Here is a 14,860-nt window from a genome sequence, read left to right as displayed (position 1 = left end):
AAAGGATGATTCATCATTCATGTATGTGGAATCTTAGGCTATATTTATTAAAACTCTTCTTCAAAGAATCGCCATTTGAAGAATTTGTTTTGAGTCCCATTCTCTGAAAGCGTATCAAACGCAGCATTGTTTTCTGTATGGATATTGTTCTTATTTGTGGAAGATTACAATACTTCACTCCTGTTTTTACATCATTATTTGATCAAACCTAAACCAAATTCAAAAAAAAAAAAAAAAAAGATGAAAAGAAGAAATACAAATTTTCTTTCGAGTGAAAAAAGAAGAAATACAAATAGACATTCCCTTTTTTTTTTGTAAAAAAATAGATATTCCCTTGGTAAAATTGATTTCCTTCAGAAGTTTTTATACATAGAAACTTAATTTAATAGAAGGATTAAAGCCATACATGCTAGCAAGAACTTGAATGCGTTATTCACTATTGTGTGTATGATAATAGTAAATAAAAAACCATATTCGTAATACATATCTGTATCAAAAAAGCTCTAAAAATGTATTGTTGACAAAAGAAATGTTTAGATTTAGAGTGATGTCAAGAGGGAGCTGCCTTCCTTGACGAGGACGAAGACACTACCGCCATCCCCCCTTGAGATACGGAGTTCATCATCCAGGTATGTTGTTAGCAACCACGACTCTGCATTTGTGTTGGAGATTGGGATCTTCAGCGGTGGTCGGCTGGAGATGGACTTCACAACCGATGACGCTGTGTTCTGCACCGAGCTGATCAACCCCTTCAAGGGTGTCAGATCGATCGTTTGCCCTAGAAACTCCGCTTTCTCTGGTATCTCGATGGAATCGGTCAATTGGGGAGTCCCGATTATGCCTTCCTCGAACTTGATCTGCAAATTTTCTTACAATTAATCTCGAATAAATTCAATACCATCACTACAAACTACAAGGTGAAGGACGAGGACCCAACCCTTCCTAACACTTGATAGCTTACCTGGACGCGCTTGGGGCTTCGGATCTCAAACTTGGCATTGGTGCTCAAGGTTGTGGTGGCCAAAGGCCCAGCGAATTGGACCACATTCTCGACAGTGAAGTTTGATGAGTCTATGCTCTGAGATATCTCCTCCACCTTTACTAGTGGCAGCGTTCCTCTCGAGAACAGCAGGAATAAGCCCACGAAAGAGGTGTACCTGCAGCGCACCCACCAACCATTGTTGACATGAAAATATCCATATCGGAACGTAGTAGAAAGATCAAAAACTAGTATTAAGTAAAATTACTAACGCAAGTATCCATTTGCCGTTGAGAAGAGTCAAAGCCTCGGTGGGAGCCGCAGTTGGGTTTTTGGCCTCCAGCTGGGTGATGAGCTCCACGATCTCTGCTCTGGTCTCGCTGGAGGCCCTCAACCCTCGATCCGTGCCGTAGAGGGAATCAATCAAAGCTTTCTTCAGGTTATAAATCTCGCTGTCGCTGGGATCCTCTGATTTATCGGCCACTGCCGTTGCAGCTGCTACTCCCTCTCCCACCGGTTTCTCCTCCTCCTCCTTGTCGGGTCCCCATTCGTCGTCGACCTCTCGAACCCTCAAGACGGGTCTCACCCGATGACTACGTCCTCGGAGGGAGAATACCGACCTCTCTGACAGATTCTTGGAAATAACTCCGATGGAATTGAGGGGCGAAACAGAGTTGTTGGAACCCAAAAGGCGCTGTGACCGCGTGAGTGAGGGGTTTTGGCAGGGGAGTAGATTGAAAGAGCAAACACCGGCCATGTTTTCGATTGAATTCTTTTAACTCTAAGTTTTGAATGCAGACCGAAAGGAAACTTGGAAAACAAACAGGAAGGAGAGGAAGAAGTGTGGTGTTGTTGAATTGAACGAGAGAGAGAACGGAAATTTATAAAAACGAAAAATGAGGCCTAAAAATGGAAATAGGTTTGGGGTGGAAATAAACATGACTACCCCCTATTCATGACCTTAAAGATGACACGTGGCAAAATAGGAAAAGTGTGGAGAAGGTAGGTCTGCAATCAGGAGTACAAATGATTTTTTTTTTTTTGAGAGAATGACCAATCAGCCCGATCCGAATTTTATAGCCCTATGGGGGAGAGAGCTAATAGTAGGGGGGCTGGAATTCAGAATTCTGCATCGGATGCATCCATATTTCTCCGTTTATTTTGTAAAATTGGGTCTTGACCGTTGATGGATTGGCTTGGGGACAGAGAGAGAGTAGAGTGAGCCCATCTCAGACCTCACCCACAGTCTAGAAGGTTCTTCTTTTGTTTTTCTGTTTTTTTTTATCTAAAAGAATTTGTGTCAAAATATCTTGATGTTGAGACGTTGAGACAAAATATCTTGCAAAAAGAGGATTATATTGAAAAGGAAAATAAAACTGTTAAATTTGTATTTGGGTGATGGATGGTATAGTTGTTCTCGGACAAACAAAATAAGCATGTTGATTATTGAATCAAAATGAATGGATAAAATATAAAAACCTCTCTTAAAATTTTTTACAATCATAAAAACCTCCCCTATAATTTTATTTTAATAAAAACCTTTTTTCTATTTTTTTTGAAATACCTATTTTACTCTTTTACGAATTAATGTGCATATGTTATTACTAAAATAATCCTGTCTATCAATTGCTCAAACACTGTTGATCTTCGGAAAAGTAGCAGAAAAGGTCATCCCTTCCTCTTTAAAACCCTTCTCCACAAACCAGAGTTCTATACCTCCCTGGGTTTCTCTTTATCTCTTCTCTCTCTATTTCTTTTTAGAAATGGAGATGATGAAGAGCTTCGGTGGACCTACAGTCTTTGCTCTCTATCTTTTAGTTCTGTTGTGCATTCCTTTCTGCGCATTTTCCATGTTACACCCTATCGATTTTAGAGAGTAATAGTTACCCGAGTAATCCCTTTAGCCTCTCCCTTTTTCGGGTGAAAACGTGCACAAATACGAACATGCCAGGCTCGAATTTCTTCTCTTCTTGGGACTTCACCTCCGACCCGTGCAACTTCGCCGGTGCGTACTGTGAAGCCGACGAGGTCATCGCTTTGAACCTAGGTGATCCCAGAGCTGGTTCTCTTGACCTAATCGGTCGTCTCGATCCTGCAATCGGTAAACTTTCAGCGTTAGCCAAGACCTCCATTGTTCTGGTAGAATTATTGGTACTCTTCCTCAAACGCTATCACAGTTGAAGAACCTCCGGTTTCTCGCCATTAGCTGTAACTTCATATCCGAAGAGATTCCAACGAATCTTGCAAAGCTTCAGAGCCTTCAAACGCTTGATCTCAGCTACAATCAACTGAGAGGCTAGATTCCCCAAACAATCGAAACTCTCCCGTCGTTATCCAATGTCATTCTCTATCACAACCATCTATCTGGTTCAGTCCCTCCGTTCTTATCAAGAGCCCTAACCTGCCTCGACCTTAAGCAAAACGACCTCTCCGACATTCTCTCACCTTCGTCTCTGCCTTCGTTGCTCCAATACGTGGCAATGTCGTACAACCGTCTCATAGGACCGGTCGACCGACTTCTATCACGGCTCAATCGGTTGAACTACCTGGACTTGAGCATGGACCATTTTACGAGCATTATCCCAGACAATCTCTTCTCATTTCCCATCACAAACCTTAGGGAACCAATACGGACGGTTGATCTTAGCTACAACCGGCTTGCCGAAGCCCCAGCTACCCCAAAAGAAGCAGTAAAGGATTGAGAAAGGAGGGTTATTTTAGTAAAAAATGGGAAGGTTGGAGGGGGGAACTCACCGCTATTCTTTAATGTTTTCGGTCTTGTTATTGATGGAAGAGAGGTAATTGTTGGATTTTTCAAAAGTAGAGGAGAGGATTTTGTTAAAATGAAACTATAGGGGAGGTTTTTATAATTGTCATAAACTTCAGGAGAAGTTTCTATACTTTATCCAAAATTAATTAAGATGGACCTTTAAAGTATATCTAATTCCTTGAAAACTGATCCTCAATGACTAAGATTGAAAGGAGTATAAATACAAATATGTAGTGTGTAAAACCTTACATTTTGTATTATTTTATATGTATTTGTATTGTACATAGCATTTGTGTTCTTTCCAAACTGAGCCTAAAAATCTTCAGTTCAGAACATGTATTTTAGTTGTTCATCAAGTGACAGATTAGATTATTCGTAATAGGGTGCAACTCGGGTTGGCTCAGAGTTAACAGTTTACACTGCTTTGGATTTGGGCTTCGGTTTGGACTCATTGAAATTTTTATAAAATCCCAATTCTGTTAAAGTTGCACCCCTGAAACAGAGGACAGCTTTGCAACTACTACTGATTTTTTTACAGTGTTGTTGAATGAATTTTTGGATGAACTAGACATAAAGGAAGAGGAAAATCAAAAGTTCATTGTCTTCCACTGATCTTGATTTGCAAGTGCAGTTGCAATTCTCAATGTGATGGACGGAATTGCCCTAGATTGTTCATTTTGTTGTTGTATGGTGTTGCTTATTTGCTTACAGGCATCTTCTATTAAGCAAACTTGGGCACCTCCCTCTCCTGATGAAGTTGTTTGTGTCTTTGTCCATCATTACGAATGTTAACACTATGCATTTCTTTCATTTCATAGAATCATTTTCCATGATGGTGGTCAAGACAAAGCTAAAATGAACCTCAAATTCTATAACCAACATGTATTACTAAGATCAATGATTTCCGCATCAGGCTGAACTCTTAATATGAAGGGTTTTCTCTAACTAGTCTGTTGGCCAAGATTCACTTTTTTTCTCCTCTCCTCCAACATTCTTTATTTCTTCTTGCTTAAGATTTTAAAAATTTTAGATGGTTTCTTATGTCAGATTTTATTGATAAGGGTATGTTTAAGTCTAGTTGGATCAGCTTAAGAAATATATTTAAATCTGTTTAAAAAATTCATGATACATTTAATTCGATTTATAAAAATTCAGGGTATATTTAAGTCTTTTACCCTTAATCCTATCTAGCATTTTGTTCACACATATTCCACCTCCTTTTTCTCACATATAATCAATTTCCTGTTGGAGATTAATCTCTTTAGAAAAGTTTGTCCTGAAATGTCAAGAAACCATTACATGGCTATATATATGTATACACGTCTTTGAAACTTTACTCTGAGTTGAAATTCAGAACCCCTTACAACTACAAGGTTTTCTTTCTTTACTTGTTGTTTTGGGTTCGGCCAATCACATTAATTGCATGCAGCCCATGTCAGCACCAAGTTTGTGTGGCGAAGCCTCGGCAGCAAAATCTGCAGGTCTGTTTTTTCCGTTGGACTCGGTTTCATACGGAGGATCAATTTCCTCTCAAAAGATTTGATTAAAAACATAAGGTTGTCCCAGTCCCAGCCCCCAGGGAGGAAGAGGAACGATAATCCAAATTTCAGTCGGATCAATATGTAAACATTGGACCTTCCTAAGCGACTTACAAACAAACTACTTAAAAAATTGTCATCCAAATTATTGGTCTTATGACCTAATCACAATTCACACAAACTTTGTCGTCGTATGATATGACGTATGCCAGGCTGAGCAGTGAAAGTTTCACGGCTTTACACTGTTTGTGTACGTTTGTGACTGACAGTATCCTTCCACTGGGGAATGGGGATTATGTGCTCAGAGTCACAAACCCAACTAAGCTATTATTTGACCGCCTTGGAATCGGTCAAATACAAAACAAAACAAAATCGTTCCAAATTGTAAAGGGTATCTATCCTGTCTGTCTGGGTTGAATCGGTCTTATAGCGAACAACATGCCCTAATACTCAAGTGCTCTGCTCCTCACCTTTTTGGACACATGGTGTGCACTAGGGTATCCCTTGACCATGGTTTTAGGACGGTTCGACGCTCCTTGTCTTAGAAGGCTAAGTCCAGCCTGACATCCACTACACTCCAAGGTTCACGGTGTGTATCATAACCACTGTCCCTACCAAGGTTTTCAAAACAGATGCATAACCGGAACCATTCTGGTCGAAGACTCGACCGTCCAGTTTAAATAGACAGTCTGTTTCAATTGAAAAATAAAAAACAATCAAAAACTGTTGAATGGATGGTACCGGTTGACGGTTCAGTAACCTAGATGAACAGATCACCGACCAAATTAATGTTTTTTGTCAAAGACCAAGCTAAACAGTCCGATCATCCAGGTCAATAACAGTCTGAAAACACGGTCCTCATCCACATCAATATTCAGTGGCGGTTGGGAGTGGTCTGCACTCTGCAGTCCTAATGAGATTTTTGATCAGTAGATTTGGGTCGGGCTGAACCGATGGATCACATTCTTAAACTACTCTTATGATTTAACTAATTGATCAATTCTACTCTGTTTACATATTACAGTAACTCTTAAATTTTCTAACAATTGTTTAAAACCTATGTTAGGGTTAATTTTCCCTCATATTCTGTTCACATCATGGTTTTTAAAAACGAATCGATGATCAAATTGATCAGGGGTCCGGTTATCGGTTCGAACGGTCCGACTGATCAACCCAAACAATTGGTCCGTTCTGACAAAAATTTAAAAAATTAAAACATTGAAAAAACAGTTAAAACCATTCTAACGATTAATCAGCCGATTTAGCGATTTGTTGACCAAAATCAACAGTTTTGGGAAAAAAAGAGGTTTTAGAGGAAAATGGAACCGGTCAGGTGGCTTGTTCCCGGTTTTTCCGGTCTGACCGTCCGATTCGGTCCGATTTTGAGAACAATGGTTCACATATGACATAACATACATAGAATATTTTTTAAATTCCTAAAATGCCCTTTACAACTTGATGGTTAGTCCGATGATCTAAAGGTGGCCGTCTCCCCCTCTTCCCTCTCCGGCTCATTCTCTTCCCTGGTGCCACAGGGGAACCGTTGAAAGTGCCGAGTTCGGATGCGTGGGTGAACTCCTTGCTTCAACACGAATTCCCTCTCGGAGGTTGAAGACAAGGAAATTGAAATCGGAGCTGATACAAAGAGAACAAGATGGTCGTCCTCAAACCCCCCCTTTGACACCATCTCCAGACATCACTGACACCACCTCTCCACCATCCTCAAACCCCCTCCCTCTCCCCTCTGCCAAAGACATTACTGACACCATTGCTAGCGATTGAAATCGGAGTTCATACGAAGAGAACAAGATGGCCGCCCTCAAACCCCCTTTGACACATCGCTGGACATCACTGACACCACCCCCTCTCCCCTCTGCCAAAGAGGGCCTCAGCTGGCCCTCTTTCAAACTCGAAGGTCTTCGAAATCGGAGCTGATACGAGGAAAAGAGTTACAAAAGAGATCGATGACGAACGATCGGATGGTAGAGGTTTGAGATATGGATTGCAGGTGAGGGAGATTTGAGGGTAGTGGCGGAGGATTAGCTTACGTAGATCCACCTCCGGCTCTCTCTCTCTCCTGTTTCATCGCCGCAGCTGCAGTAGCAAACCCTTCCTGCCCTCCACCTCCGATCAAACGAAACAAGACCAGATTACCAATAAAAGCGAACCCCTCCCCTGATTCCCTTTCTTTCCACAGCCTGGAGTTCGCTGTCCAGAGAGGATATTTTAGGAAACAGGTCAATGCCATCGCTGGTCCGAAGGCGAAGTTGCAACGGTGAGAATCATAGAGCCACAGATAGACACAGAAGGGTAAAATTGACATTTTACCATTTCTGTAAAGATTTAATGATGAGGGTAATTGTGAGAAAATAGTAAAGGTGATTTAAGATAATAGTGTAAGGATATATAGCATCAATTAGTAGCTTAGTTTAAATAATTTTCCCTTTAATTAATTAATATCTTTACTTTTATTGTATTAAAAAGCAAATCCAATCCTGGGGAATCAGCATTCAATGGTGAGCAGACTGCAGAGCACAACACATGGATTGGTTGGTTGGGGTTATAAGTGTCCATCTTTCTGCTTCTTACCAGAATTTTGGTCATCCCCGCGACCAACGCTGATGGACTGAAGGAATATAAAAAGTTAAATACCCCAAAATCAAGTGTTCTTATCCATGATTTAAGCAAACAGGCAAAACCTATCTGCTTTTTGTTTTCCACTTCACTCTTGAAATCTTCCTTTCAACTCCATCACAATTCACAATCCGCATCCCAGAGGTCCAGAGCATGCTATCTGTCATTGCCCGCCACAGCCATTGTCACCTTAGAACGATGCTGACGCCTGCAATTTAAATCAATGATGAGGGGTAAATTTGGTAGTCTCCCATACTTTACCCAATTGACGGGCAAGTGCCAGGTGTCATGACAATGGGCGGCGAAGAGCATCAAGTCAAGTTGTCGTCTGTCGATATTAAAAAACAATAATAATAGTTAATAAATTAATTAGTATTTAGAAACAGCAGAAACTCCAATAGGCAATATGTTTTTTCGTTTTCTGATAGCCTAGGCAAAGATAATAATAGTTAATTAATGAATAAAGAATGTAATCAAATATACTTGTTTTCTGATAACTATGAACTCTATATGTAATCTGTAAAACCCAACCCAGTATTTCTTTCTCTCTCCCTCTCTTTCAATTCAAGGTTCAAGCTCCTTTTCTTCTTCGGTCTCTTTTTTCAAAGATTCAAGGCCCCCTCGAGCCTCGATCATGGAGCTGGCGATAAGATCGCGATTCTGATTCCCATGTGAGCAAAGACTGTCTTTCTTTGGACCCATTTGCCTATATCGCAAAAATTTTCACTTGCTCTCTGCTGTTATTAGTTCTCTCCTTCGATCTCTTTTTTTTTTCTTCTTTCTCTTCTGTTTCGCTGTATTGTCCTTTTGTTCTGTGTATACCGGAATTTCTGCTGTTGAAAGAGCTCACGAGATTCTCATGGACGAAGATGATCCATTTAGTGCGATACGCGTCGATATGTATGAATTATTCTTTCCCATTTAAACCCCTTTGCTGATGTTCTTTCTCCATATTTTCTTTCTTGGCCTTTCAGTTTTTGTCTTTCGATCAAATGACGATTTTTTATTTGCAGGAACCGATAGAGCGGCAAAGAGAAGCAAGAACATCGGTGGGTCTTCTGAGAGAAGCAATGGAGAGTGTGGAGAGAGGAAACAGGTGGAAGAATCTGAGGGAACGGCTGGGCTTGAAGGGAATAGGCTGCTGTGGAGCCACCTGGGGCTTCAGGCCTTCCAATATGAGCATAAGAGAAGACGACGATGACTACGTCGACTACGATTACTACTACGTAGACCAGCCACGCCACGAACAGGAAGAGGTAACACTGGGCGGAGATCAGATGCCAGCGGCAGAGAACGGCTTGGGATACCCATCGTGTGCGGGTCAAAGTCAGATTCCGGCGAGGTCGGGGATGAACTTGGCGACGGCGTTGGCAGCGGAGCGTCACTTGAGAGCAGGTCAAGATTTGGAGCTGGTGGTCCCCAGTGAGAACAGTGCAACCGGAACCACAGGGACGGATGGTGATGGTGGTGGTGTGGCCGGAACACCGTTGAGGGTATCGCTGATGAGATTGCTGGAAGAAGCGGACGGCGTAGATAGAGAGAGGGAGAAAGGAGGAAGAGGAGGAGGAGGGGGGAGCGATGGGGTGTGCTGCGTGTGCATGGGGAGAAGGAAAGGTGCGGCATTCATCCCATGTGGGCACACGTTTTGCAGGGTGTGTTCGAGGGAGCTGTGGTTAAATCGAGGTTCGTGTCCCCTTTGTAACCGTTCTATCCTTGAGATTCTCGACATCTTCTAGATTCATCCTTTTTCTGTCTTTGGGATTCGTGATTCTGTTTTGAATTGATGGATGGATCATGGATGTATGTAGTGTTGGGAGAGGAGAGCCGAGAGGTGAGTCTGCTCATCTGCTGTCTGCGTCTGCCCTCTTTGGCCCTTGTTTTATTTCCCTTTTTTTCTAAATTTCAATTTCAATATTTGTTGCAAATATGTACCGTCGATTTGTTTGGTATTTGCGTATTTTTCTTCAAAACCTTTTTTTAATTCTTTTCTTATTCTTTTTGAAAGGTAATTCTTGGAGAGATTTTTGGAGGGTGGTGGGAGGAGATGAAAGTTGGAAAATCCATTAAAAAAAAAGAGTGAGCATGTTTTGGATGCAGTGACCTAAACCCGAGTAGTCTTTAACTGTTTTCCCTTTCCACGGAAATTTTCTTATTTCCTTCTTCCATCGGGTCGGATCAGAGTTTTGTGACTTGTTTATTGTTACTGTCTGAATTCTGAAAGGTGGAGTGATTAGCACAAAAATTGGGTTCACACTGACACTCTGTCAGAAATTTTCCAATAGTTGGTTACCGTTTTAATTTTTAATCCAACGTGGACAAGGGTAAGACCAGGCGGAGATCATGGAATATAAAATTAAAAGAGGGAAAAGGAAAGAAGAAATTAACTTTTCAGAGCACCAGGCGACAACTTTGGATGATTCTTATATTATAAATTTTTTTAGGCCAAATGGTTAGTCTGGGTGTCAGATGAAGATGATCCTTCCAAGTCTGATATAATTCATTATTTTTTATTCTTTTACCTAGATTTTAGCAAACTCTTTTGTCTGTCTTCCAAATAATGGATTGTGAAACCACTGTAGTACGGGCTCGGGCTTCGGGCCGGGCCCATTCAAATTTTGGCAATAGTCAAACCGAGCCCAGCCCATGAATAGGTAGTCACAATGAGTCTCTTTATATTGCATAAACGGTTAAGTGTGTTAAATCGGATGGGCTGGGTCGGGTTTAAGCTCAATCCAGGCTTAATTCTAAAAATTGAGCATAAGGCCTCGGGCCTGGCCCAAAAATTAAAAAAAAAAAAATCCAGAACTTTAGGCTCAGGCCCAGCCCTTATAAAATTGTGTTAGATCGACCCAGGCTTGAGTTGGGCCTACCCAAATTGCACCTCCATTAAAAAGGCCACATAAGCTGATTCATGCAAAGCATTCTGGTGCAATGACATATCTACAATTTCAGAAAAAGGGCAATTTTGGGTGTCTGTTATCCTAAGGCTGTGTTTGGTTTGAAGGAAAAGGTAGGAAAAGAAAGAGAAATGTAGGAACCTATACAAATTTTTTCCTATTTTCTATCAAACCAAACTTAGCCTAATGTATTAAAAATTTGAAATGGAAAAAGTGCCTAGATGCCTTAATATAAAGTCGTTAGTTTGATATTTAGGCTGTGTTTGGTTTGATAGAAAATAAGAAAAATTTTCTTTAGGCTCAGTTTGGAAGGAGTACAAATACAAATATGTACAGTACAAATACATACAAAATAATATAAAATGTAAGGTTTTATACTCTACAAATTTGTATTTGTACTCCTTTCAAACTGAGCTTTAAGAACACTCCCTCAACTTTGTAGTTTTTATTTTCTATCAAATCAAACATAGCATTAAGATCATCTAATTACATAAGACATCTTGATCCAGCCAAATTTGTCCACGGTTCCTTGAAATAGGGGGCCTTTTTATTGGCTTTATATAGCTCCCAATGTTTGGATCTGACCATGGTCAGGACTCAGGATAAATCTACTACCGGCACTTACCACCCAGACCCAATTCCAACTCAAACCCTATAAACCTGACTCTATTATCAATTGGGTCTATAAGTTCTGATCCAACAAACCCTGGTTTTAATTAACAGGCATCTAGTGATAAATATGCTGATTCTCTTGTTCTTTCTTCTCAAAATATCTTATTTATCCCTCTTAAAATAACAATTTTAGACATTTTATATGAAATTATGGTTTTGAAAATTGGACCAGACCAGACGGTTGGACCGGATGACCCAGGAACTGGTCAAGCAACTTGTTCTGTTTCATACTAAAACCGCCGTTGATTTGGTCAGCAATCCACTGACCCAGGCAGTTGACCCATTGACATGCCAACCTAGACAATGGTTTTTTGGCCATTTTTTATTTAAATTATTTTTTAAATCAGAATGGACCATCTGTTCGAACTAGACAATTAGACCATTTGACCCCAGAACCAATGGCCAAAATGGTTCCTTGTCCGGTCTGATTTTTAAAATCTTGTATGAAACTATTTTAGGCATGTATATAATGTTGAAGGTATCTTTGTCATCAGTTGGGGTCTTAAGTGGGCCGATGGCCCAGATGTTCCGATGGTCACTCGACGTCCCTAAAAAGAAAGAGGTATGGGATCAAATCTGCTAACCACAGGCTATCGGTGGTAAGATGAGTCAACCTCACGTGCACCCTGCTGTATCCAACCCATGAATCCCCCTGTAACACGTGTAATGTAATAGTAATACCAATAAAAAAAAAAAGTGAAATACAGACTGATTCAGAAACTATGTAATGGGTTTGCATCGGCTCAGGACTGTTGGGCTGATATGGCCATTGACAGCCGTGCCTATTAAATGAATCAAGGAGATGGAAGCAATGTTATAAAAAACGATCCCGAATCGGAACCGTTCTGGGTTGATGGTTTAACTGTCCAGTTTGATCAGACAGTCTGGAACAGGTCGATAATTCAATTGCCTGAATCAACAGATCGTTAACCGATTTAATAGTTTTTGGCCAAAAGCCATCAGGTTTGAGGTAAAAAAACACCAGTTGTCTGGATGGTTCTCAGGCCGAACAGTTCAACTATCTGAATCAACGGCGGTTCAAAAACATTGGATGAAGGTTTTTTCTTTCCTTTTCTTTGGTGGGAAAGGGTAACAAAATTAGGTTGTGAATTGGATTAATAATTTGCAGAGAAAGGACTCTACCAAAAAAAAGGAAACAAATTTGCAGAGACAGGCTGGCCAGGCCCGAAAACTAGCTTAATCGTACTCCACTCTTCAGCTGGTGGATAAATTTTCATTTTGCCCAGAGCTACAACTTGGGCGAACTCGGATTGGATTTTTGTCGAAATTTGAAAGGCCCAGTCCACTGGCCCAAGCCCAAATCGTTGAAGCGATGTAAAATGCTAATTTGGGCCGATCCAAGTTGCATCCCTTAATTTTTACCTCTCCTTATATCCCTGCAAAATTTTCAAAGTATCATTTAAGTCCAATTTGATAAACTAATGTTGGAGATAATCTCACTTTAGGGTCTTAACTTCAAATGTGCTCTTTTCGTATCTAAACTTTCAGAAATATACATTTGACTCCAACTTAAATAAACACGATAGCTAAAATTATTGGACTGTTGAGATTACCCCTAAGGCCGCGTTTGAATGCAGTGGAAAAATACATTCAGTCAATGAAAAAATCCATTATATAAAAGTCTATTGGTTTAAAATTATTGGACGGTTGGGAATTTTTAAGTGAATGAATGTAAAAGTACATTGATTTTATCAATGTATCATTTACATTGATTATCAATGTAAAAATCAGTCAAAAAATATGATTACATCGATTTTTAGTGAAACTTTTACATGAAAAATAAACAGCTGTAAAAATGGACCGGATATAAAATTTTACACCGGTCCATTTTTACACCGAAAACAAATGGGTGTAAATGCAAACCGACGGTTGAATTTTATGTCAATTCACATTTACACCTCAATCAAACGCAACCTAATGAATCAACACGGATGAGTTTGATTTTTCAACTATTATTTCTGTGCTTTTTAGAATGCAAACTCTATCTATTTATTCACTTTTTACCTTATCAATATTTTTTAATGCAAATTACAAAATAAACAAAACGTTTACAAAACACAAGTAACTCAAACATTTCAGCCTGAAAAACTTGTTAAAAAGCAGCAAAGACACATGGTATAGGCTGAAAGAGTGAAAGATCAGACTGGAGCTTGTGAACCATTAACGTGATAACTGCTAACCACTCACCGACCCACTTGACTACTAACCATTAACGTGATTATTGAGATAGTTTGTTTTAGTGATTTATCGTCAAATTTTGCTGCAACCATGACTGCAGCGGATGCGATCTCTTACAATCTTAATTAGACGCCAAAAGATTTATCAACTTGTAGAAGTTGCAGGCGGATTGTTGTCCACGTGATTTAGGTGGTGGTTTGGATCAAGTTTCAAAAAATCTTTATGTATTAGCCTGTATCGGTTGATATATATCGTATTGGGCCCTTCCTGATACGTCCTTACAGGGGTTGTATTGGATCAGGGCCTGATTCAGAGGATATGTAGCTGGGACTTAAACTGGCCCCTCTGAATCAAAATCGAAAATAAGTAAAAGTTAAAAAAAATGACTGATATTGGCTGATGCGCTCATCAATACTTTGAACCTTGGTTTGGATGAATCATCACTCAAAGCCGAAACATGTCATATAGAAAATTAAGAGGAGGGTTGAAAGATAAAATCAAGGTTTTTAAACCCAAACCGGACAATGAGCCATTCAGGGGTCCGGTTCCCGGGTCAAATAGTCTAATCTTTCAAATCAAATGGATAAACCGTTCTGACAAAAAATTAATAAATAAAAAATGGATTTGGAAAATACTTCCTCTTCTTGTTGGATGGTTGAAATTAATCAACTAGGCTAACTTCGACAGGCATACCCATTTACTATACTCACAGGTGAATTTGGATTCAGTCCTCAGATAACCGTTCCCACATTGTACGTATTCATAGTCACTTGCTGTATTATGTATTGAAAATATCTCTCCATAAATAAAAATATATATTTCTGATGATGGCTCCAAAAGTTGTAGGTATTAGGGGTGCAATTTTTGTGGGTTAAGATTGGGTTTTTGTTAAAATTTTAATAGGCTCAATCCAAAGTCCGAGTCTGAAATAATATAAATTATTAACTCAGGACAACCTGATTTATACCCCTAGTAAAGCATAGTTTTTGAATCGTTGTTGACTCAGATGATCGGATTGTTTGTCCAAGAACCGTCCAGGCAATTGGTTTCATTTTACCTCAAACCCAGTCATTGACCAAAAACCGTTAAATCGGTCAATAATCTATTGACTCGAACGATCCAACCATTGATCCGTTCAATAATTTTTGACTATTTTTCTATTTTTAATTTT

At 39.8% G+C, this 14,860-nt stretch overlaps 1 protein-coding gene, 1 long non-coding RNA gene and 1 pseudogene across 2 annotated transcripts; 2 read left to right on the top strand and 1 right to left on the bottom strand.

Annotated features, from left to right (window-relative positions):
- Positions 1-407: 407 nt before the first annotated feature.
- On the bottom strand, positions 408-1,885 carry LOC104594110 (plastid-lipid-associated protein, chloroplastic-like). Its single transcript, XM_010254265.3, has 3 exons — positions 1,252-1,885; positions 962-1,157; positions 408-857 (listed from the first exon to the last, which is right to left on the bottom strand). Exons 1-3 carry the CDS (start codon positions 1,734-1,736, stop codon positions 540-542), a joined length of 999 nt encoding a protein of 332 aa, XP_010252567.1. The 5' UTR covers positions 1,737-1,885; the 3' UTR covers positions 408-539.
- Positions 1,886-2,781: 896 nt separating this feature from the next.
- Positions 2,782-3,827, top strand: LOC109114484 (uncharacterized; annotated as a pseudogene).
- Positions 3,828-8,429: 4,602 nt separating this feature from the next.
- LOC104594111 (uncharacterized) lies at positions 8,430-9,891 on the top strand. Its single transcript, XR_016084575.1, has 2 exons — positions 8,430-8,821; positions 8,935-9,891. It is a non-coding gene; the product is annotated as an uncharacterized LOC104594111 (long non-coding RNA).
- Positions 9,892-14,860: the final 4,969 nt, after the last annotated feature.

This window comes from Nelumbo nucifera, chromosome 1, assembly GCF_055504915.1.
Source record: "Nelumbo nucifera cultivar China Antique chromosome 1, China Antique-T2T, whole genome shotgun sequence".
Taxonomy (NCBI): Eukaryota; Viridiplantae; Streptophyta; class Magnoliopsida; order Proteales; family Nelumbonaceae; genus Nelumbo; species Nelumbo nucifera.
This window is presented reverse-complemented; position numbering and strand designations above follow the sequence as displayed.

Excerpts from the sequence above, each read along its gene's own strand:
- LOC104594110 (XM_010254265.3), bottom strand. The coding sequence starts at position 1,736 with ATGGCCGGTGTTTGCTCTTTCAATCTACTCCCCTGCCAAAACCCCTCA. Across the intron at positions 1,158-1,251 it reads AACGGCAAATGGATACTTGC|GTACACCTCTTTCGTGGGCT; the intron begins GTTAGTAATTTT and ends GGTGCGCTGCAG. Across the intron at positions 858-961 it reads GAAGCCCCAAGCGCGTCCAG|ATCAAGTTCGAGGAAGGCAT; the intron begins GTAAGCTATCAA and ends GAAAATTTGCAG.